We start from the raw sequence: 16256 nt of genomic DNA, 5'->3' as shown, positions 1-16256 counted from the left end.
TTCGGAAGAACAGCTTTTTAGCGCCAAATTTCGTCCCGCGAAATTTGGATCTCCCGCGGTTAGAGCGCATCTTTGATTGGTCCACAGCGAATTCAATTGTTACATTGCGTAGATATTTGCATAAAACAGTTGGCGCGGGGCGTACCCAGGCGTAAAGGAATAGTATGTCTATGTGAGGTCATTTTAGGGACAAAGTTAGCCATTTCGAATAAAAAATGTTAAATAATAACATGCTTTTATAACCTACTGATAAGCAGTACGACATGAGGATTAAATGCATCTAAATATTATTTTATTTCTTCTCTATAGAGTACAATTATGTAGGCCTAGTCAACCCTGATGTTATTATAGACCCCCTCATAATATCTCATTGTAAGAAAAACTAATCTGAATCAAATCAGCCTTCCTTTTAGTAAACAGTGTATAAATCAATAAAACAATCAAGTGAAGTTCTATGTGAGCAATTTGATGATAAAGATGTTAATTTCGAATGACATCTGCTGCTCAGGAGTTCACAAAGAGAAAAGGAATCATTCCTTGAAGACATGCCCACCCCCCACTCCCGATTGACCCCCCAAGCCTCCAGATATGACACAGGAATAACCCTCTTCATTATAATGCAAATTTCACATGAAGTCCTATTGCTAGTCTAGTCTGATCCCAGATCTTTGTTCTGTCCTGACATCTCCTATACTCATTGTCATGATGAACATGGCAAAGTCCATAGGAGTTGGCTTTACAGCGCTCAATAAATACAGTGAGACAAATGTGTTGAGAAATGGGCAACTCACATCAACGAGTTGATAATGGCCTTGGCAATGTGTTTGTATAATTAGCTAATTGTGCATACATCTAGCCTGCTGTAGTTGGCAGACACACTGCAGTGACTTTCCCATGCATGTGGTGAAACTCCTCCAGTGCATTTGGAAAGTATTCAGACCGATTGACTTTTTCTACATTTTGTTACATTACAGCTCATCAATTTACACGCAATACCACACCATAATGAAAGAGCAAAAACAGGTTTTTATACATTTTTATAAAAACTGAAATATATATTTGCAAAAGTATTCAGACCCTTTACTCAGTACTTTGTTGAAGCACCTCTGGCAGCGATTACAGCCTTGAGTCTTCTTGTGTATGACGCTACAAGTTTGGCACACCTGTATTTGGAGAGTTTCTCCCATTCTTCTCTGCAAATTCTCTCAAGCTCTATCAGGTTGGATGGGGAGCATTGCTGCACAGATATTTTCAGGTTTCTCCGGGGTCTAGTTGGGCCACTCAAGGACATTCAGAGACTTTTCCCGAAGCCACGCCTGCGTTGTCTTGGCGGTGTGCTTAGTGTCGTTGTCCTGTTGGAAGGAAAACCTTCACCCCAGTCTGAGCGCTCTGGAGCAGGTTTTCATCAAGGTTCGCTCTGTACTTTGCTCCATTCATCTTTCCCTCGATCCTGACTAGTCTCCCATTCCCTGCTGCTGAAAAACATCCCCACAGCATGATGCTGCCACCACCATGCGTCACTGTATGGATGGTGCCAGGTTTCCTGGTTTAATCAGACCAGAGATTCTTGTTTCTCATCGTCTGATAGTCCTTTAGGTGCCTTTTGGCAACTCCAAGCGGCCTTTCGTGAGCCTTTTACTGAGGAGTGGCTTCCGCCTGGCCACTCTACCATAAAGGCCTAATTTGTGGCGTGCTGCAGAGATGGTTGTCCTTCTGGAAGGTTCTCCCATCTCCACAGAGGAACTCTGGAGCTCTGTCAGAGTAACCATCAGGATCTTGGTTAACTCCCTGACCAAGGCCCTTCTCCCCCGATTGCTCAGTTTGGCTCTAGGAGTAGTCTTGGTGGTTCCAAACTTCTTCCATTTAAGAATGATGGAGACCACTGTGTTCTTGGGGACCTTCAATGCTGCAGAAATTTTTTGGTAGGGTCTGTTAATCTGCTTCTGTGTTTGTACCCATTTGCTTTTGGACCTATAATGATAGTGTGAAATACCTCACAATATGGGGTCCAAATTAATAGACACAAACAGGTGCTGTCAAGCTCTATTATATGCAGTTGGCCTGATGAATTCCATAATAAAATAAATACAATTTAAAAAAATCACCTTTATTTAACCAGGTAGGCAAGTTGAGATCAAGTTCTCATTTAGAAGTCTTCAAAAGAGAGCGCCTGGGGAATAGGAGTGGAGCTTGGCACTGCAGGACCTGGATCCACCTCTACATCACCAGAGGAACAGAAGAGGAGTAGGATAAGGGTACGGGGAAAAGCAATGAGAATTGGTCGTCTAGAACATCTGGAGCAGAGAGTAAAAGGAGGTTTCTGGGGGCGAAAAAATAGCTTCAAGGCATAATGTACAGACAAAGGTATGGTAGGATGTGAATAAAGTGGAGGTAAACCTAGGTATTGAGTGATGATGAGAGAGATATTGTCTCTAGAAACATAATTGAAACCAGGTTATGTCATCCCATGTGTGGGTGGTGGAACTGAAAGGTTGCATAAGGTTTTGTGAGCAGGGCTAGAGGCTCTGTGAAATAAGCCAATAAACACTAACCAGAACAGCAATGGACAAGGCATATTGACATTAATTAAGGAGAGGCATGCTTAGTCGAGTGATCGTAAGGGTCCAGTGAGTAGGGAGGTTGGTTGGGGTCACGGCGATTCTGAAATGTGTTACAAAGCCAACAAAGCTGCAGGTCTCTCATGTCTCTCAGGCTTACATCAATTTATGCTCAATTATATTACAAAAATGTATGTATAGCACCTGGCGTTACATCCCCCCCCCCCCCCCCCCCCGCCCCTGCTCTGTTTATCTAGCTAAAGCTAGTCGCATTCACTATTAGTATTTATGTCTCGTTCATTCCCTAGCAGTGTGTATATCTGAGAACACTTTTAGTTATCAGATCGTCTACAAGTCTACAGCATACACCGAAATGCCATGGAAATCAGTACCACCACCTTGTGGTTCAGTGAGGCATTTTATATACACATAACGCATAAAGAGTGATACTATCTACAGAACTGTTTCAACACGTTGAAGCTAGTTCAATTGTGTCTCATTTACTGAGCGTTACACTTCTCTTGTCGTTCTTCTGCATTCAAGTTCATGACTGAGTGTGGGCAGGGGAAGGGAGGGGATGACAGATGGTTAGCGTGACTCATTATTGTCTTCTCTGTACTCCTGTCAATGGAAATGAAATCAAATTGTGATCACCATTTTTTTTAAAGATTGTCTAGGTTTGGCTGTTAAGTTTTAAAAAATCAACAAATTGTACGTTTTTTATTACTAGATCCCCATGCTGGCCATAAACTGCTGGATGTAGTGCTCCTGGGGGCTGGAGAGCTAAGTGACAAGAGACTATAATCTGGACACATCATTTAGCCTACCATTCCACCTGCTGGCCAAATATGGCATCTAGCACAGCCATTAGCCCATCATAGGCAACACACACAATGGCTGTGTTACACAGGCAGCGAAATTCTGATATTTTTCCACTAATTGGTATTTTAACCAATAGCCTAGGTATTGAGTGATGAAGAGAGAGATATTGTCTCTAGAAACATCATTGAAACCAGGAGATGTCATCGCATGTGTGGGTGGTGGAACTAATAGGTTGGATAAGGTATAGTGAGCAGGACTAGAGGCTCTACAGTGAAATAAACCAATAAACACTAACCAGAACAGCATGGACAAGGCATATTGACATTAAGGAGAGGCATGCTTAGTCGAGTGATCAAAAGGGTCCGGTGAGTGGAGAGGTTGGTTGGGGGTCACGGCGATTTAGACAGCTAGCCAGGCCGTCGGTAGCAAGCTAGCATAGGATGGAGGTCTGTTATTAGCCACCTCTTGCGTTCCGTCAGTAGATTAGTGGGGTTCCGTGTGGTAGAGGGGATTAATCGAAATCACACAACAACAACAAAAATAAAAACAATATATATAGTTATAGTGGCCCAAGAAAATAAATAAATAATAAATAAATAAATTGTCCGATTGTCTATTCAGATAGCAGCCGATAAAACACCTAACGGTTAGCAGGCCGCAGATGGGCGTTCAGGTAACGTCGCGACGGAGGAGCCAGCCGGATAACTCCTTCGGGTAGATAACGTCGGCAGTCCAGTTGTGAAGGCCCGGTGGGGCTCCGCGTAGGCAGTAAAACGGGTCCGGATAGGTGACTGCAGCCCAGGAGTGATTGATGGAACTCTTCAGCTGGCTAGCTCCGGAATAATTGATGTTTGCTCCGGAATCGACGAAAGCCGATAGTCACACGGATAGCAGCTAGCTAGCTGTGAGAGCCAGGTATGAATGTCCAGAGTTAGCGGTTGAAATCCAGGGACATGGAGAGAAAAATTGGTATGTTCCGTTCCGAGCCGCGCTGCGCCGTACAAAACTGGCGATAGATTTTCGAGCTAAAGGATAGCTGATGACCACAAACCGTGGTTAGCTGAATACTAACGATTTGCCAGTAAAGAAGCTAACTAGCTTCTGAACTAGCTTCTGAACTAGCTTCTGAACTAGCTTCCGAACTAGCTTCTGAACTAGCTTCTGAACTAGCTTCTGGATTAGCTTCTGGATTAGCTTCTGGATTAGCTTCTGGCTAGCTCCTGGCTAGTTTCTGGCTAGCTTCTTGCAGTTTCTGATTTGAGGTAAATAATACTTTTTTATAAATATAAATTGGTAAGGCGGGTTGCAGGAGAGTGTTTTGAAGATGAGTTGATGAAAAATTTAAAAAATGTATGTGAAAAAAGTTGTGTGTGTGTGTGTATATATATATATGTATGTATGTGTATATATATATATATTACACACACACACACACACACGGGACACGTATAACTGACTTGCCTAGTTAAACAAAGGTACAATTTTGAAAAAGCAATAGACTTTCACACGGTAGGTCTGTTGTAAAAACAATATAATCATATTATATGCCATTTAGCAGATGTTTTCATCCAAAGCGACTTAATCATTTGCACATACATTTTACGTATGGATTGCCCCGGGAATCGAACCCACAACCCTGGTGGTGGGATCGGCTCTCCAACGCATCATTTACAAAACAAAATCCCGCAAACGTGAGAGCGCCAGAAATAAACATCGCGAGATTGTAAATATGTGTGAGTCAGATTTGAACGCAGACGTTTTCATCCAAACCGATTTACAGTAATGCGTACATACATTTTACCTATGTAAAATTAGACTTCTTCAAAGGTATTTCCGATTCAAATTTTTTACGTATTTCTTTATAATACTGTATGTATTCAATCATTTCGAATGGTTCACTTTCCAATGGGCACATACATCAATTCAATTTTTATTCGACGTTGGTTCAACGTAATTTCATTGAAATTACATGGAAACAACATTGATGCCCAGTAGGTTTATTGTGTCACAGTGAATTTTATCATCTGCAGTCAATTTCATTATGTTTTCATGTGCCATGATTCTGACATTTGACATATGATCCTCATAGGATTAGGCTAGATAGTTTCAGTGGGGCAGTAAATGTAATCTCAATACAATACGATGTGCATATAATGTAGATATAGCCAATATAGCTATTAAACCCATGTTCAGTGAATGTAATCTGTGACGCAAGTGGCCGAATATGTTTGTGACGTTCCATGGAACCCACGGTATTGTTTAAAACTCGATTCTGATTGGCCTGCAGGTCATTCTACAGTGTAAATTATAAATGAAAACGTGCTTTTATATCAGTGTGACAGATTCACAATACCGAGCGTGTCTCAAACCGTCCCGCGCTTTTATCTGCCTAAAGGTATCTTCACGCACGACTGGATAGGCCTTTTAGATACGCTTGTCCAAGGTAAGGATATGAGTCAAGCTATAGCCTACTTTTAATGTTTTAGTTCCGTTCTCAAGTTACTCCAGTCAAGTGATTAATCGTAAAAGTTTGTGGTTTTGACTGAGCAGTCCAATGGACTCTGAGACCCTTTGCTATATACTATGATGAGCCAATAACATGCATAGATTATGCATTAGGCATTACACAAGTCAGTGTCTAGGTCAGAATATAAAATAGCTATTTCCGGCAATTCAAGTTACTCACGTCAAGTGATTTATCGTAAGAGGTAGTTAGTTGTTTTGACTGTTAAAACAAACAACTTTGATGGAATATTCCAAATTTCAGTGCAATTATGCATCACAAATTCACAATATTTCTTGTATTTCAATTATTCTTCTAGGCCCAAGACATAAAGTTGCCTGAAAGCTGTGTAGCAATAATTCCTGCTCCTGACCCATAGGATGGTTATCACATACATGATTGGCTTAATCAAGAATCATGGATACCTTTTCATGTGAGTACTCACACACCAGATTTGTTTTACATACCTCAGAAGGAAGATACCTCAATATCTGGAAGCACTGTCTCATGTACAATTGTTAATGCTATCTCTGAAATGTCTAACAAAATGTTGACTTGATCATTTCATCAAGAACTCATCACAAGTTGGAACTAGTGGTCAACATTGGGACAATGCAGCCCAAAATAACAGGGCTGAATATTTTCATGGAGGTAAGCACTACACTTCTGATGGGTTTAAAGATTGTATTACATTATCTAAAAGTGAGAAAGTAAACCCCAGCTGCTGTTATTCTTTTCACGGGGAAGGACAAATCCCATTATGCCATGAATGTTTCATTGCTGAACAACCATAGATATTTTTCCTCTAATTTGGCTCCCGTTCCTCCCAACAGTGAGCAAGACCTGCCAGCAGAGCTCACTGGAGCAGGGAGACATCCCATCATCCTTTTGGCGCCTGACAAAGTACACTTTTTTTCTTCTAAATAACACTATAGTAACATCTTCTGCACAAAGTTACATTCCTAATAAGATTGGTGTTAAGTGGGAAAGAATCCTAAACATGGTCCAATGGGCGTGGTCTGAAGCCTCTCGTCATCTCAGTATGTTGAACCACCTGATTTCCTGCAGGCTTGAGATTCAGATCCTGCTGAACGATGTTAAGCAGTCGATTAACCACATGCAGGGGACGCTGAACACCATGCAGGGGCAGTGTATTGAGTTGCAGACTGCCATATCTAAGGTAGTGTCAGATGAGTCTCAGATACAGAAGAATAAGTCTATGATGGTATGGTGATAATGATTGAGTTGGTGATTATAATTACCCCACCCTACAGGCGGTAAATCATTGGATCTGATGAATTCAATTCAACGCAATTCAATCTTTGAGGACTGCAACCATAGAAATACAATTTATTTACACTAATAAGCTATTGTCAACTTCCTGTCTATGGTTATCTTGCTCATTGCTCACTGTCAATTGCTCACGGTTACCCTATTTGTGTAACTATGATTGATTTCTTGCGGAAAAACAATTTGGTTGTAAATGTAACTGGGGCCACATAAATAATTGTTAGGCTACTCATTTTGAATCCACCGGTGGCAACTTGTGTGACCATAAAAGTCTGTGTGGGCACTGGGCACAGTAAAATAATTTGGTTACTTACCTGTCCTACATCATAGAAGGCCTTTCAAGTCGGAACTAGGAAATTCTGGCATTTCTGACTCGCTAACTCATTATGGAATGATGATTTCAAGTTTCCCACTTGTGAAGTATCAGAATCAACCAGTAGGACGCTAATAACTTACATTCATTTGAACTCTGAGGTTCCAAGTTTCCGATGGCATGTGAATGCGTCAATAATTGCCATGGTCATTTTGAATGTTCAGTCAGTGAGCATTATGGGTAATTGTCCTACATACTTACATCAAATGATGTACTAACAGTGCCATTCCAAACAATAAATGTGAAAATTAACGAAGATAATGATACAAAATAAAAGTGAAGAAAATCAGTTGAAAATTGTAGTAGGAAATGCCCCTGCAGCAGGGAGGCTTATGGTATAATAATATATTGTAGATAACATTAATATAATTTGTGTTTTTGCAGTATCAGTACACATACAAATGAAAGTATATGCTAGGGATTGATCTACACTGAGTGACCAAAACATTAAGAACACCTTCCTATTGAGTAGATTTTTTTAGGGAATGACAATATGCTCTATATTATACCTTCAGATCATCACACCAGCCGAAGTTGCTGTGCAGAGGGAGGAGATCGTCCGAGCATCAGGCCTCATCCCGTCACAGAGGAAGGGTATCCTACAAACAGCCAGTGTCCCTTCACAGAGGGAGGGGATTCTCTCAGCCGCCAGCATCAATGCACAGAGGGAGGAGATCCTCCGATCATCAGGCCTCATCCCTGCACGGAGGTAGGGGATCCTCCAAACCTCCAGTGTCACTGCGCAGAGGGAGGAAATCGTCCCTGTGCACAGGGAGGGGATTGTCCCAAAGGCTAGTGTCCCTGCTGAGAGGGAGGAGATCCTCCAAGCATCAGGCCTCATCCCTGCACAGAGGAAGGGGATCCTCCAAACAGCCACTGACCCTGCACCGAGGGAGGGATTCTCCGAGCAGCTAGCATCACTGCGCAGAGGGAGGAGATCCTCAGAGCATCAGGCCTCATCCCTGGACATAGGGAGGGGATCCTCCGAGCATCAGGCCTCATCCCTACGAAGAGGGAGGGGATTCTTCCAGCAGCTTCTATCACTGCACAGAAGAATAAGATCCTCAGAGCATCACAACTCACCCCTGCACAAAGGGAGTTGATCCTCCTGATGACCAGTGTCACTGCGCAGAGAAAGGGAATCTTTCCAAAGGCCAGTGTCCCTGCGCACAGGGAGTGGATCGTCCCAAAGGCTGGTGTCCCTGCAGAGAGGGAGGAGATCCTCCTCACAGCCAGTGTCCCTGTGAAGAATGAAAACAATCATCCACAACCACCTCCCATCATCCCCATGGTGGCACCACTGTGGAAATGGGATGGTGGAGCGTGTACTCCACCTGTGGATTTCTATTCCAAGAGAAGAGGTCACTTAACCTTACCTAATTAGTAAAGAAATGACCATTGTGATAGCGTGAGAATAAGTTGTGATAGGTTAAATGTACGGCTCATGTGAGTGTATATCTGTAATACTTTCATGCATTTTCTACATAAAACAGGTTTAGCTACATTTTACTTTGACATTTTAGTCATTTAGCAGATGCTCTTATCCAGAGCGACTTACAGTAGTGAGTGTATACATTTTCATACTCCCGTAAATCTCTCCAGGATTTTGCTTTAAAAAAAAAAATGGAGATAAAAATGCTAGATTTTGCAGCGACAATTATGACATTTTGCATAGCAATGTGCAATTGTTTTGTCCAATTTGTTGCAAAAAACTGTGTTGACGTGTGGTTTGATTAAACCATGTTATGCAGTAAATGTGCGGTGATTGGTTGAAATTGTGAGCCCTCTTTTTGTACTGTGGTAATGGGTCAGTTCTTTGAGATAATATTGTGATGATGTGACTATTTTATGCAGAAATAGTTTGGCAATTGGTCAAATTTGTAAGCCCTCACATAATATGCAGGGAATTGTTGATTTTGCAACCAAAACAATGCGATCGCAGAGTCCTGGAGTAACCTCCCAGTAATCCCTGTGACTGCATGTAGGTTAAGATTGGGTTGTAACAGAGTATCAGAGCGAGATGTTCCTATCTGTCAGCCAGTAATTGTTCTGTATGGTGACATGAGCAGAGTGGCCTGACTTCTCCCACTTATTACAGATGTCCGACTTAGATATGTTGAGCATCCTGCTATGATGTCCATCACCAAGCCGGAACACTCCGATGCCAACCCTCAGTTCCAGACTGGCACCCGGCCGGTGGCTGAGCCCGAGACCCCTGCTGTTCACAATAACAGTGGAGGCTGGCTCAGCTGGGTCTTTGGGAGTGGAAGAGCTAATAAGAAGGAGGTTCATCTACCTGAGGACAAAGACAGATCTGTTAGGAACTGGTTCTTAACACTATATTCTTTGTAGAGACAATTGAGTGGATTTTGTTTAAAAAATACTGTGGCTTCACATTGCTCATATCTTCTTCCTCAGATTGTCTGGGATCCAACTCTGCACAGATGGGTTAACAAAACTGAGCCCAAGGCTGAGGTACATACTTAAATTCAATTAAATTAAAATCTGTGAACATCCATTGTATTTCAACTGTGATAATATTACTAACAATTTGGAAACATTGTTGATGTGTTTTACAGAACAAGTGTGTACCACCACCACCGATGGGGACATATGGATATCAGGGGAACACTGGCAATGTCCCCAAAGGAGTGAATCCCTACTCTACGAAAGCAGGTGAATATTGCTTTAGAATACATGTGGTTTAACCAAGACTGTGTCAGCCAATCATAGATGTCCCTGGTGATCTGCTAACACCTTTCCCACTACCAGCAGGTCTATGGGGCAGCAGATACCCTACAATGCATTTCAATGATGGGACCAACTCAAAGCTTCCAAGCCATGGGCCTGGACTGCTTACTAGACAGCTCTCTGGCTTGCTCCCTTCTTCACACTTTGACCTCATGGCACCAATGGTTGTGCCACCTGACACTCTACCCTACTGAGGTATGACTCTGGAAAATCCTTCCAAATTGTATCCATTCATCATTAACTGAGATTTTACTTGAACATAGCAATTGGCTGAAGTAGCAAGAATGTTAACAATTTTTTGTTTTGTCCAACAGGCCAATTGCCCAGAGTGTGAATCTATTAAAAGATGATATTTTAATTAAATCTCTACTTTGTGTCCCCATGTTCACATTACTTTCATGTGTTCTATCATCATTTACAATGCTTATTGCTTCTGCATTGCTTTATTTTACTGACAAGTATATATTATACACATATATTTTATTTTAGACAATACAAAAACACATTTTTATGCATTTTGGATTTCCTACATTTGCTTACTGTACAGACAAGTATATTTTATATACATATGTACAAATATGAAAATATTTTTGAAATGTATTCCATAGACCGAAATATATTTAGATGCATTTTCAATTCCTAAATGTCAACAACAACAAAAAATCTGTGTCACGTGTTTATGACCATTTATGTACATCCTGTTTACGTTACTCTTCCAATGAGCTTATCATATAAACTACACTGTGAAAAGTACGGCTTACTGCACTTTTAATCATGTCAGCAAAGGTAACAGCCGTTTACAGTCTCTTTAGTTTTTCATTCTTACTCTTCCCAATTCACTTAAACTATATTTCTTTATTTCCCATGGGCTTCACCAGAGTACCCCCTAGTGGCTGAAATACATATGTACTAAGCCCCTTACAACACCCCCAAACATTTCACTGGCTTCAAAACAAACAGAAGATGTACGTACTGGTCATGAGAACAACGGAGAAAACTGGCCTAACAGCCACATAACTATCTAGACATGTCCAGTCTGCCTTTATGTGCAAAGACGAAACCCCCACTAAACATTATCACACTGTGATTAGTAATGGTAAACGATAAAATATATACACATCAGAACATCTCTAGTTGGTATCCTGATAATAGCTTGGCAGCCCTAAAGTGTTATAGGTTAGAATGTCTCTGGGCCGCCTCTGCCGGGCCGAACGGCGGGGCAAGGTCATGGGTGACCCCAATGAATCCGTGTCCACTTCATCATGAGATGACTGAGTCTCTGAGCCCTCAGCTGTTTCCATATTTCTCTTCATCTAGTGTGTGCAACATTGACAACAGTGTACGGTTAAATCTCAGATTCCCCTGTGGATGATATGGAGAGGTACTGGAATTGGCTATTCCCGTACAGTTCTGCAAGGCTCTGAATAACTGATTTTCAAACTCTTCCCTGATCATGATGGGTTTCTGAAACAAAGCAAAACTTTGGGAAAAAATCATCGAAAAGCTTTTTTGCTGCAGTTTTCCCTGACTTATTTCTGGTGGGGTAGGCTTGTGCAAATTTTGTAAAGTTATCTAAAATAACTCAAATGTACTCGTAGCCCCCTCTGCTTTTCTCCAAATGCACATAGTCAATTGAAATCATCTGGAAAGGAGCTGTAGCTCGTACATGTTGCATTGAGGCCCCAGTTATTACACTGGGTTTCTTTTGTTTGATACACGTACACACTTTGGTGATAAAGTGTTCAATGTCATGTTGCATGTGGGGCCAATAAAAGCATCCTCGTCAAATCAAATCAAATGTATTTGTCACATACACATGTTTAGCAGATGTTAATGCAAGTGTAGCGAAATGCTTGTGCTTCTAGTTCCGACCACGCAGTAATATCTAACAAGTAATTTAACCTAACAATTTCACAACAACTACACCCGTCAGTGTGTTGGCAGCAGCCACTCAATGTTAGTGGTGGCTGTTTAACAGTCTGATGGCCTTGAGATAGAAGCTGTTTTTCAGTCTCTCGGTCCCAGCTTTGATGCACCTGTACTGACCTCGCCTTCTGGATGACAGCGGGGTGAACAGGCAGTGGCTCGGGTGGTTGATGTCCTTGATGATCTTTATGGCCTTCCTGTAGCATCGGGTGGTGTAGGTGTCCTGGAGGGCAGGTAGTTTGCCCCCGGTGATGCGTTGTGCAGACCTCACTACCCTCTGGATAGCCTTACGGTTGAGGGCGGTGCAGTTGCCATACCAGGCGGTGATACACCCCGCCAGGATGCTCTCGATTGTGCATCTGTAGAAGTTTGTGAGTGCTTTTGGTGACAAGCCGAATTTCTTCAGCCTCCTGAGGTTGAAGAGGCGCTGCTGCGCCTTCTTCACGATGCTGTCTGTGTGAGTGGACCAATTCAGTTTGTCTGTGATGTGTATGCCAAGGAACTTAAAACTTGCTACCCTCTCCACTACTGTTCCATCGATGTGGATAGGGGGGTGTTCCCTCTGCTGTTTCCTGAAGTCCACAATCATCTCCTTAGTTTTGTTGACGTTGAGTGTGAGGTTATTTTCCTGACACCACACTCCGAGGGCCCTCACCTCCTCCCTGTAGGCCGTCTCGTCGTTGTTGGTAATCAAGCCTACCACTGTTGTGTCGTCCGCAAACTTGATGATTGAGTTGGAGGCGTGCGTGGCCACGCAGTCGTGGGTAAACAGGGAGTACAGGAGAGGGCTCAGAACGCACCCTTGTGGGGCCCCAGTGTTGAGGATCAGAGGGGTGGAGATGTTGTTGCCTACCCTCACCACCTGGGGGCGGCCCGTCAGGAAGTCCAGTACCCAGTTGCACAGGGCGGGGTCGAGACCCAGGGTCTCGAGCTTGATGACGAGCTTGGAGGGTACTATGGTGTTGAATGCCGAGCTGTAGTCGATGAACAGCATTCTCACATAGGTATTCCTCTTGTCCAGATGGGTTAGGGCAGTGTGCAGTGTGGTTGAGATTGCATCGTCTGTGGACCTATTTGGGCGGTAAGCAAATTGGAGTGGGTCTAGGGTGTCAGGTAGGGTGGAGGTGATATGGTCCTTGACTAGTCTCTCAAAGCACTTCATGATGACGGATGTGAGTGCTACGGGGTGGTAGTCGTTTAGCTCAGTTACCTTAGCTTTCTTGGGAACAGGAACAATGGTGGCCCTCTTGAAGCATGTGGGAACAGCAGACTGGTATAGGGATTGATTGAATATGTCCGTAAACACACCGGCCAGCTGGTCTGCGCATGCTCTGAGGGCGCGGCTGGGGATGCCGTCTGGGCCTGCAGCCTTGCGAGGGTTAACACGTTTAAATGTCTTACTCACCTCGGCTGCAGTGAAGGAGAGACCGCATGTTTTCGTTGCAGGCCGTGTCAGTGGCACAGTATTGTCCTCAAAGCGGGCAAAAAAGTTATTTAGTCTGCCTGGGAGCAAGACATCCTGGTCCGTGACTGGGCTGGATTTCTTCCTGTAGTCCGTGATTGACTGTAGACCCTGCCACATGCCTCTTGTGTCTGAGCCGTTGAATTGAGATTCTACTTTGTCTCTGTACTGGCGCTTAGCTTGTTTGATAGCCTTGCGGAGGGAATAGCTGCACTGTTTGTATTCGGTCATGTTACCAGACACCTTGCCCTGATTAAAAGCAGTGGTTCGCGCTTTCAGTCTCACACGAATGCTGCCATCAATCCACGGTTTCTGGTTAGGGAATGTTTTAATCGTTGCTATGGGAACGACATCTTCAACGCACGTTCTAATGAACTCGCACACCGAATCAGCGTATTCGCCAATGTTGTTATCTGATGCAATACGAAACATCTCCCAGTCCACGTGATGGAAGCAGTCTTGGAGTGTGGAGTCAGCTTGGTCGGACCAGCGTTGGACAGACCTCAGCGTGGGAGCCTCTTGTTTTAGTTTCTGTCTGTAGGCAGGGATCAACAAAATGGAGTCGTGGTCAGCTTTTCCGAAAGGGGGGCGGGGCAGGGCCTTATATGCGTCGCGGAAGTTAGAGTAACAATGATCCAAGGTCTTTCCACCCCTGGTTGTGCAATCGATATGCTGATAAAATTTAGGGAGTCTTGTTTTCAGATTAGCCTTGTTAAAATCCCCAGCTACAATGAATGCAGCCTCCGGATAAATTGTTTCCAGTTTGCAGAGAGTTAAATAAAGTTCGTTCAGAGCCATCGATGTGTCTGCTTGGGGGGGATATATACGGCTGTGATTATAATCGAAGAGAATTCTCTTGGCAGATAATGCGGTCTACATTTGATTGTGAGGAATTCTAAATCAGGTGAACAGAAGGATTTGAGTTCCTGTATGTTTCTTTCATCACACCATGTCACGTTGGCCATAAGGCATACGCCCCCACCCCTCTTCTTACCAGAAAGATGTTTGTTTCTGTCGGCGCGATGCGTGGAGAAACCCGTTGGCTGCACCACTTCGGATAGCGTCTCTCCGGTGAGCCACGTTTCCGTGAAGCAAAGAACATTACAGTCTCTGATGTCCCTCTGGAATGCTACCCTTGCTCGGATTTCATCAACCTTGTTGTCAAGAGACTGGACATTGGCAAGAAGAATGCTAGGGAGTGGTGCTGTCCGGATCCAGCTCCAGTTGAATTTGTCTCTCCCTTCCCAGGGAGTATGATGGGACGGCCGCACAGTGCCAGGGGTTCCTTTTGCAACTGGAAGTTTACCTGGCCACTATTCACCCAGCTCCCTCAGGAAGGGAGAGAGTCTCCGCCCTCGTCTCCTGCCTCTCAGGGAGAGCTCTGGAGTGGGCAAACACCGTGTGGGGAGAGGAAGACGCGGCATTGGACCACTTCGAGGAGTTTACCCGCCATTTCCGGGCTGTCTTTGACCATCTGCCCGAAAGTAGAGCAGCGGGTGAATTACTTTTCCATCTGAGGCAGGGGATGAGGGGCGCACAGGATTTCGCGCTGGAGTTCCTGGACCTTGGCCGCCAGAGACGAATGGAACGACAGGGCCCTCATCGACCACTATCGATGCAGCTTTCGTGAGGACGTCCGACGGGAGTTGGCTTGCAGGGATGCCACCACCACCTTTGACCAACTGGCGGATATGTCCATCCGGTTGGATAACCTGCTGGTCATCTGTGGACATCCTGAGGGGGCTCTATCGGTTCCATCTCCCAGTGCTCCCGCTCCGGTGCCCATGGAGTTGGGAGGGGCTGCGTGTAGGGAGGCTGGGGGAGAGGCATTCACGTGTACCATCTGTGGCCGCAGAGGGCACACTGCCGGTCGGTGCCGGGTTGGTCCCTCTGGGAGTCGAGGCAGCAGGCAGGGCACTCTGGCGACACCTCAGGTGAGTATGCACCACACTCATCCAGAGTCCTCTGTTGTTCACCTGTTTGTACTTGTTTGTTTCCCTGAGTTCTCCCCGCATTCCCAGCATAAGGCGCTCGTCGATTCAGGCGCAGCTGGGAATTTTATTGACAGAGAGTTAGCACATAGTTTAGGAATCCCCATTATTCCCATGGATAGACCTTTTCCGGTTCACGCTCTGGAAAGTCGACCATTAGGGTCCGGGCTAATCAGAGAGGCCACCATCTCCCTGGCCATGGAGACGCAGTGGGTTCACGATGAGAAAATCAGTCTCTTTCTCATTGACTCTCCTGCGTTTCCCGTGGTACTAGGCCTTCCCTGGTTGGCTCGTCATAACCCCACCATTTCCTGGAAATAGAGGGCTCTCACGGGGTGGTAGCGAGAGTGCTCGGGGAGGTGTGTAGAGGTTTCCGTTTGCGCTACCACGGTGGAAAATCCAGACCAGGTGTCCACCGTGCGCATTCCCCCAGAATATGCCGATTTGGCTCTAGCCTTCTGTAAGAAGAAGGTGAATCAATTACCACTCCATCGACGGGGAGATTGTGCGATAAATCTCCTGGTAGACACTGCACTTCCCAGGAGTCACATGTATCCCCTGTCGCAAGCGGAGACGGTGG

General features: G+C 44.4%; 1 protein-coding gene across 1 annotated transcript; it reads left to right on the top strand.

Annotated features, from left to right (window-relative positions):
* Positions 1–8426: 8426 nt before the first annotated feature.
* Positions 8427–10702, top strand: LOC116352787 (uncharacterized). Its single transcript, XM_031788417.1, has 6 exons — positions 8427–8907; positions 9645–9862; positions 9965–10021; positions 10126–10222; positions 10319–10492; positions 10612–10702. The coding sequence occupies exons 1-5, from the start codon at positions 8658–8660 to the stop codon at positions 10489–10491; spliced, it is 795 nt and encodes a 264-aa protein (XP_031644277.1). The 5' UTR covers positions 8427–8657; the 3' UTR covers position 10492; positions 10612–10702.
* Positions 10703–16256: the final 5554 nt, after the last annotated feature.

Source organism: Oncorhynchus kisutch, linkage group LG14 (genome assembly GCF_002021735.2).
Source record: "Oncorhynchus kisutch isolate 150728-3 linkage group LG14, Okis_V2, whole genome shotgun sequence".
NCBI lineage: Eukaryota > Metazoa > Chordata > Actinopteri > Salmoniformes > Salmonidae > Oncorhynchus > Oncorhynchus kisutch.
This window is presented reverse-complemented; position numbering and strand designations above follow the sequence as displayed.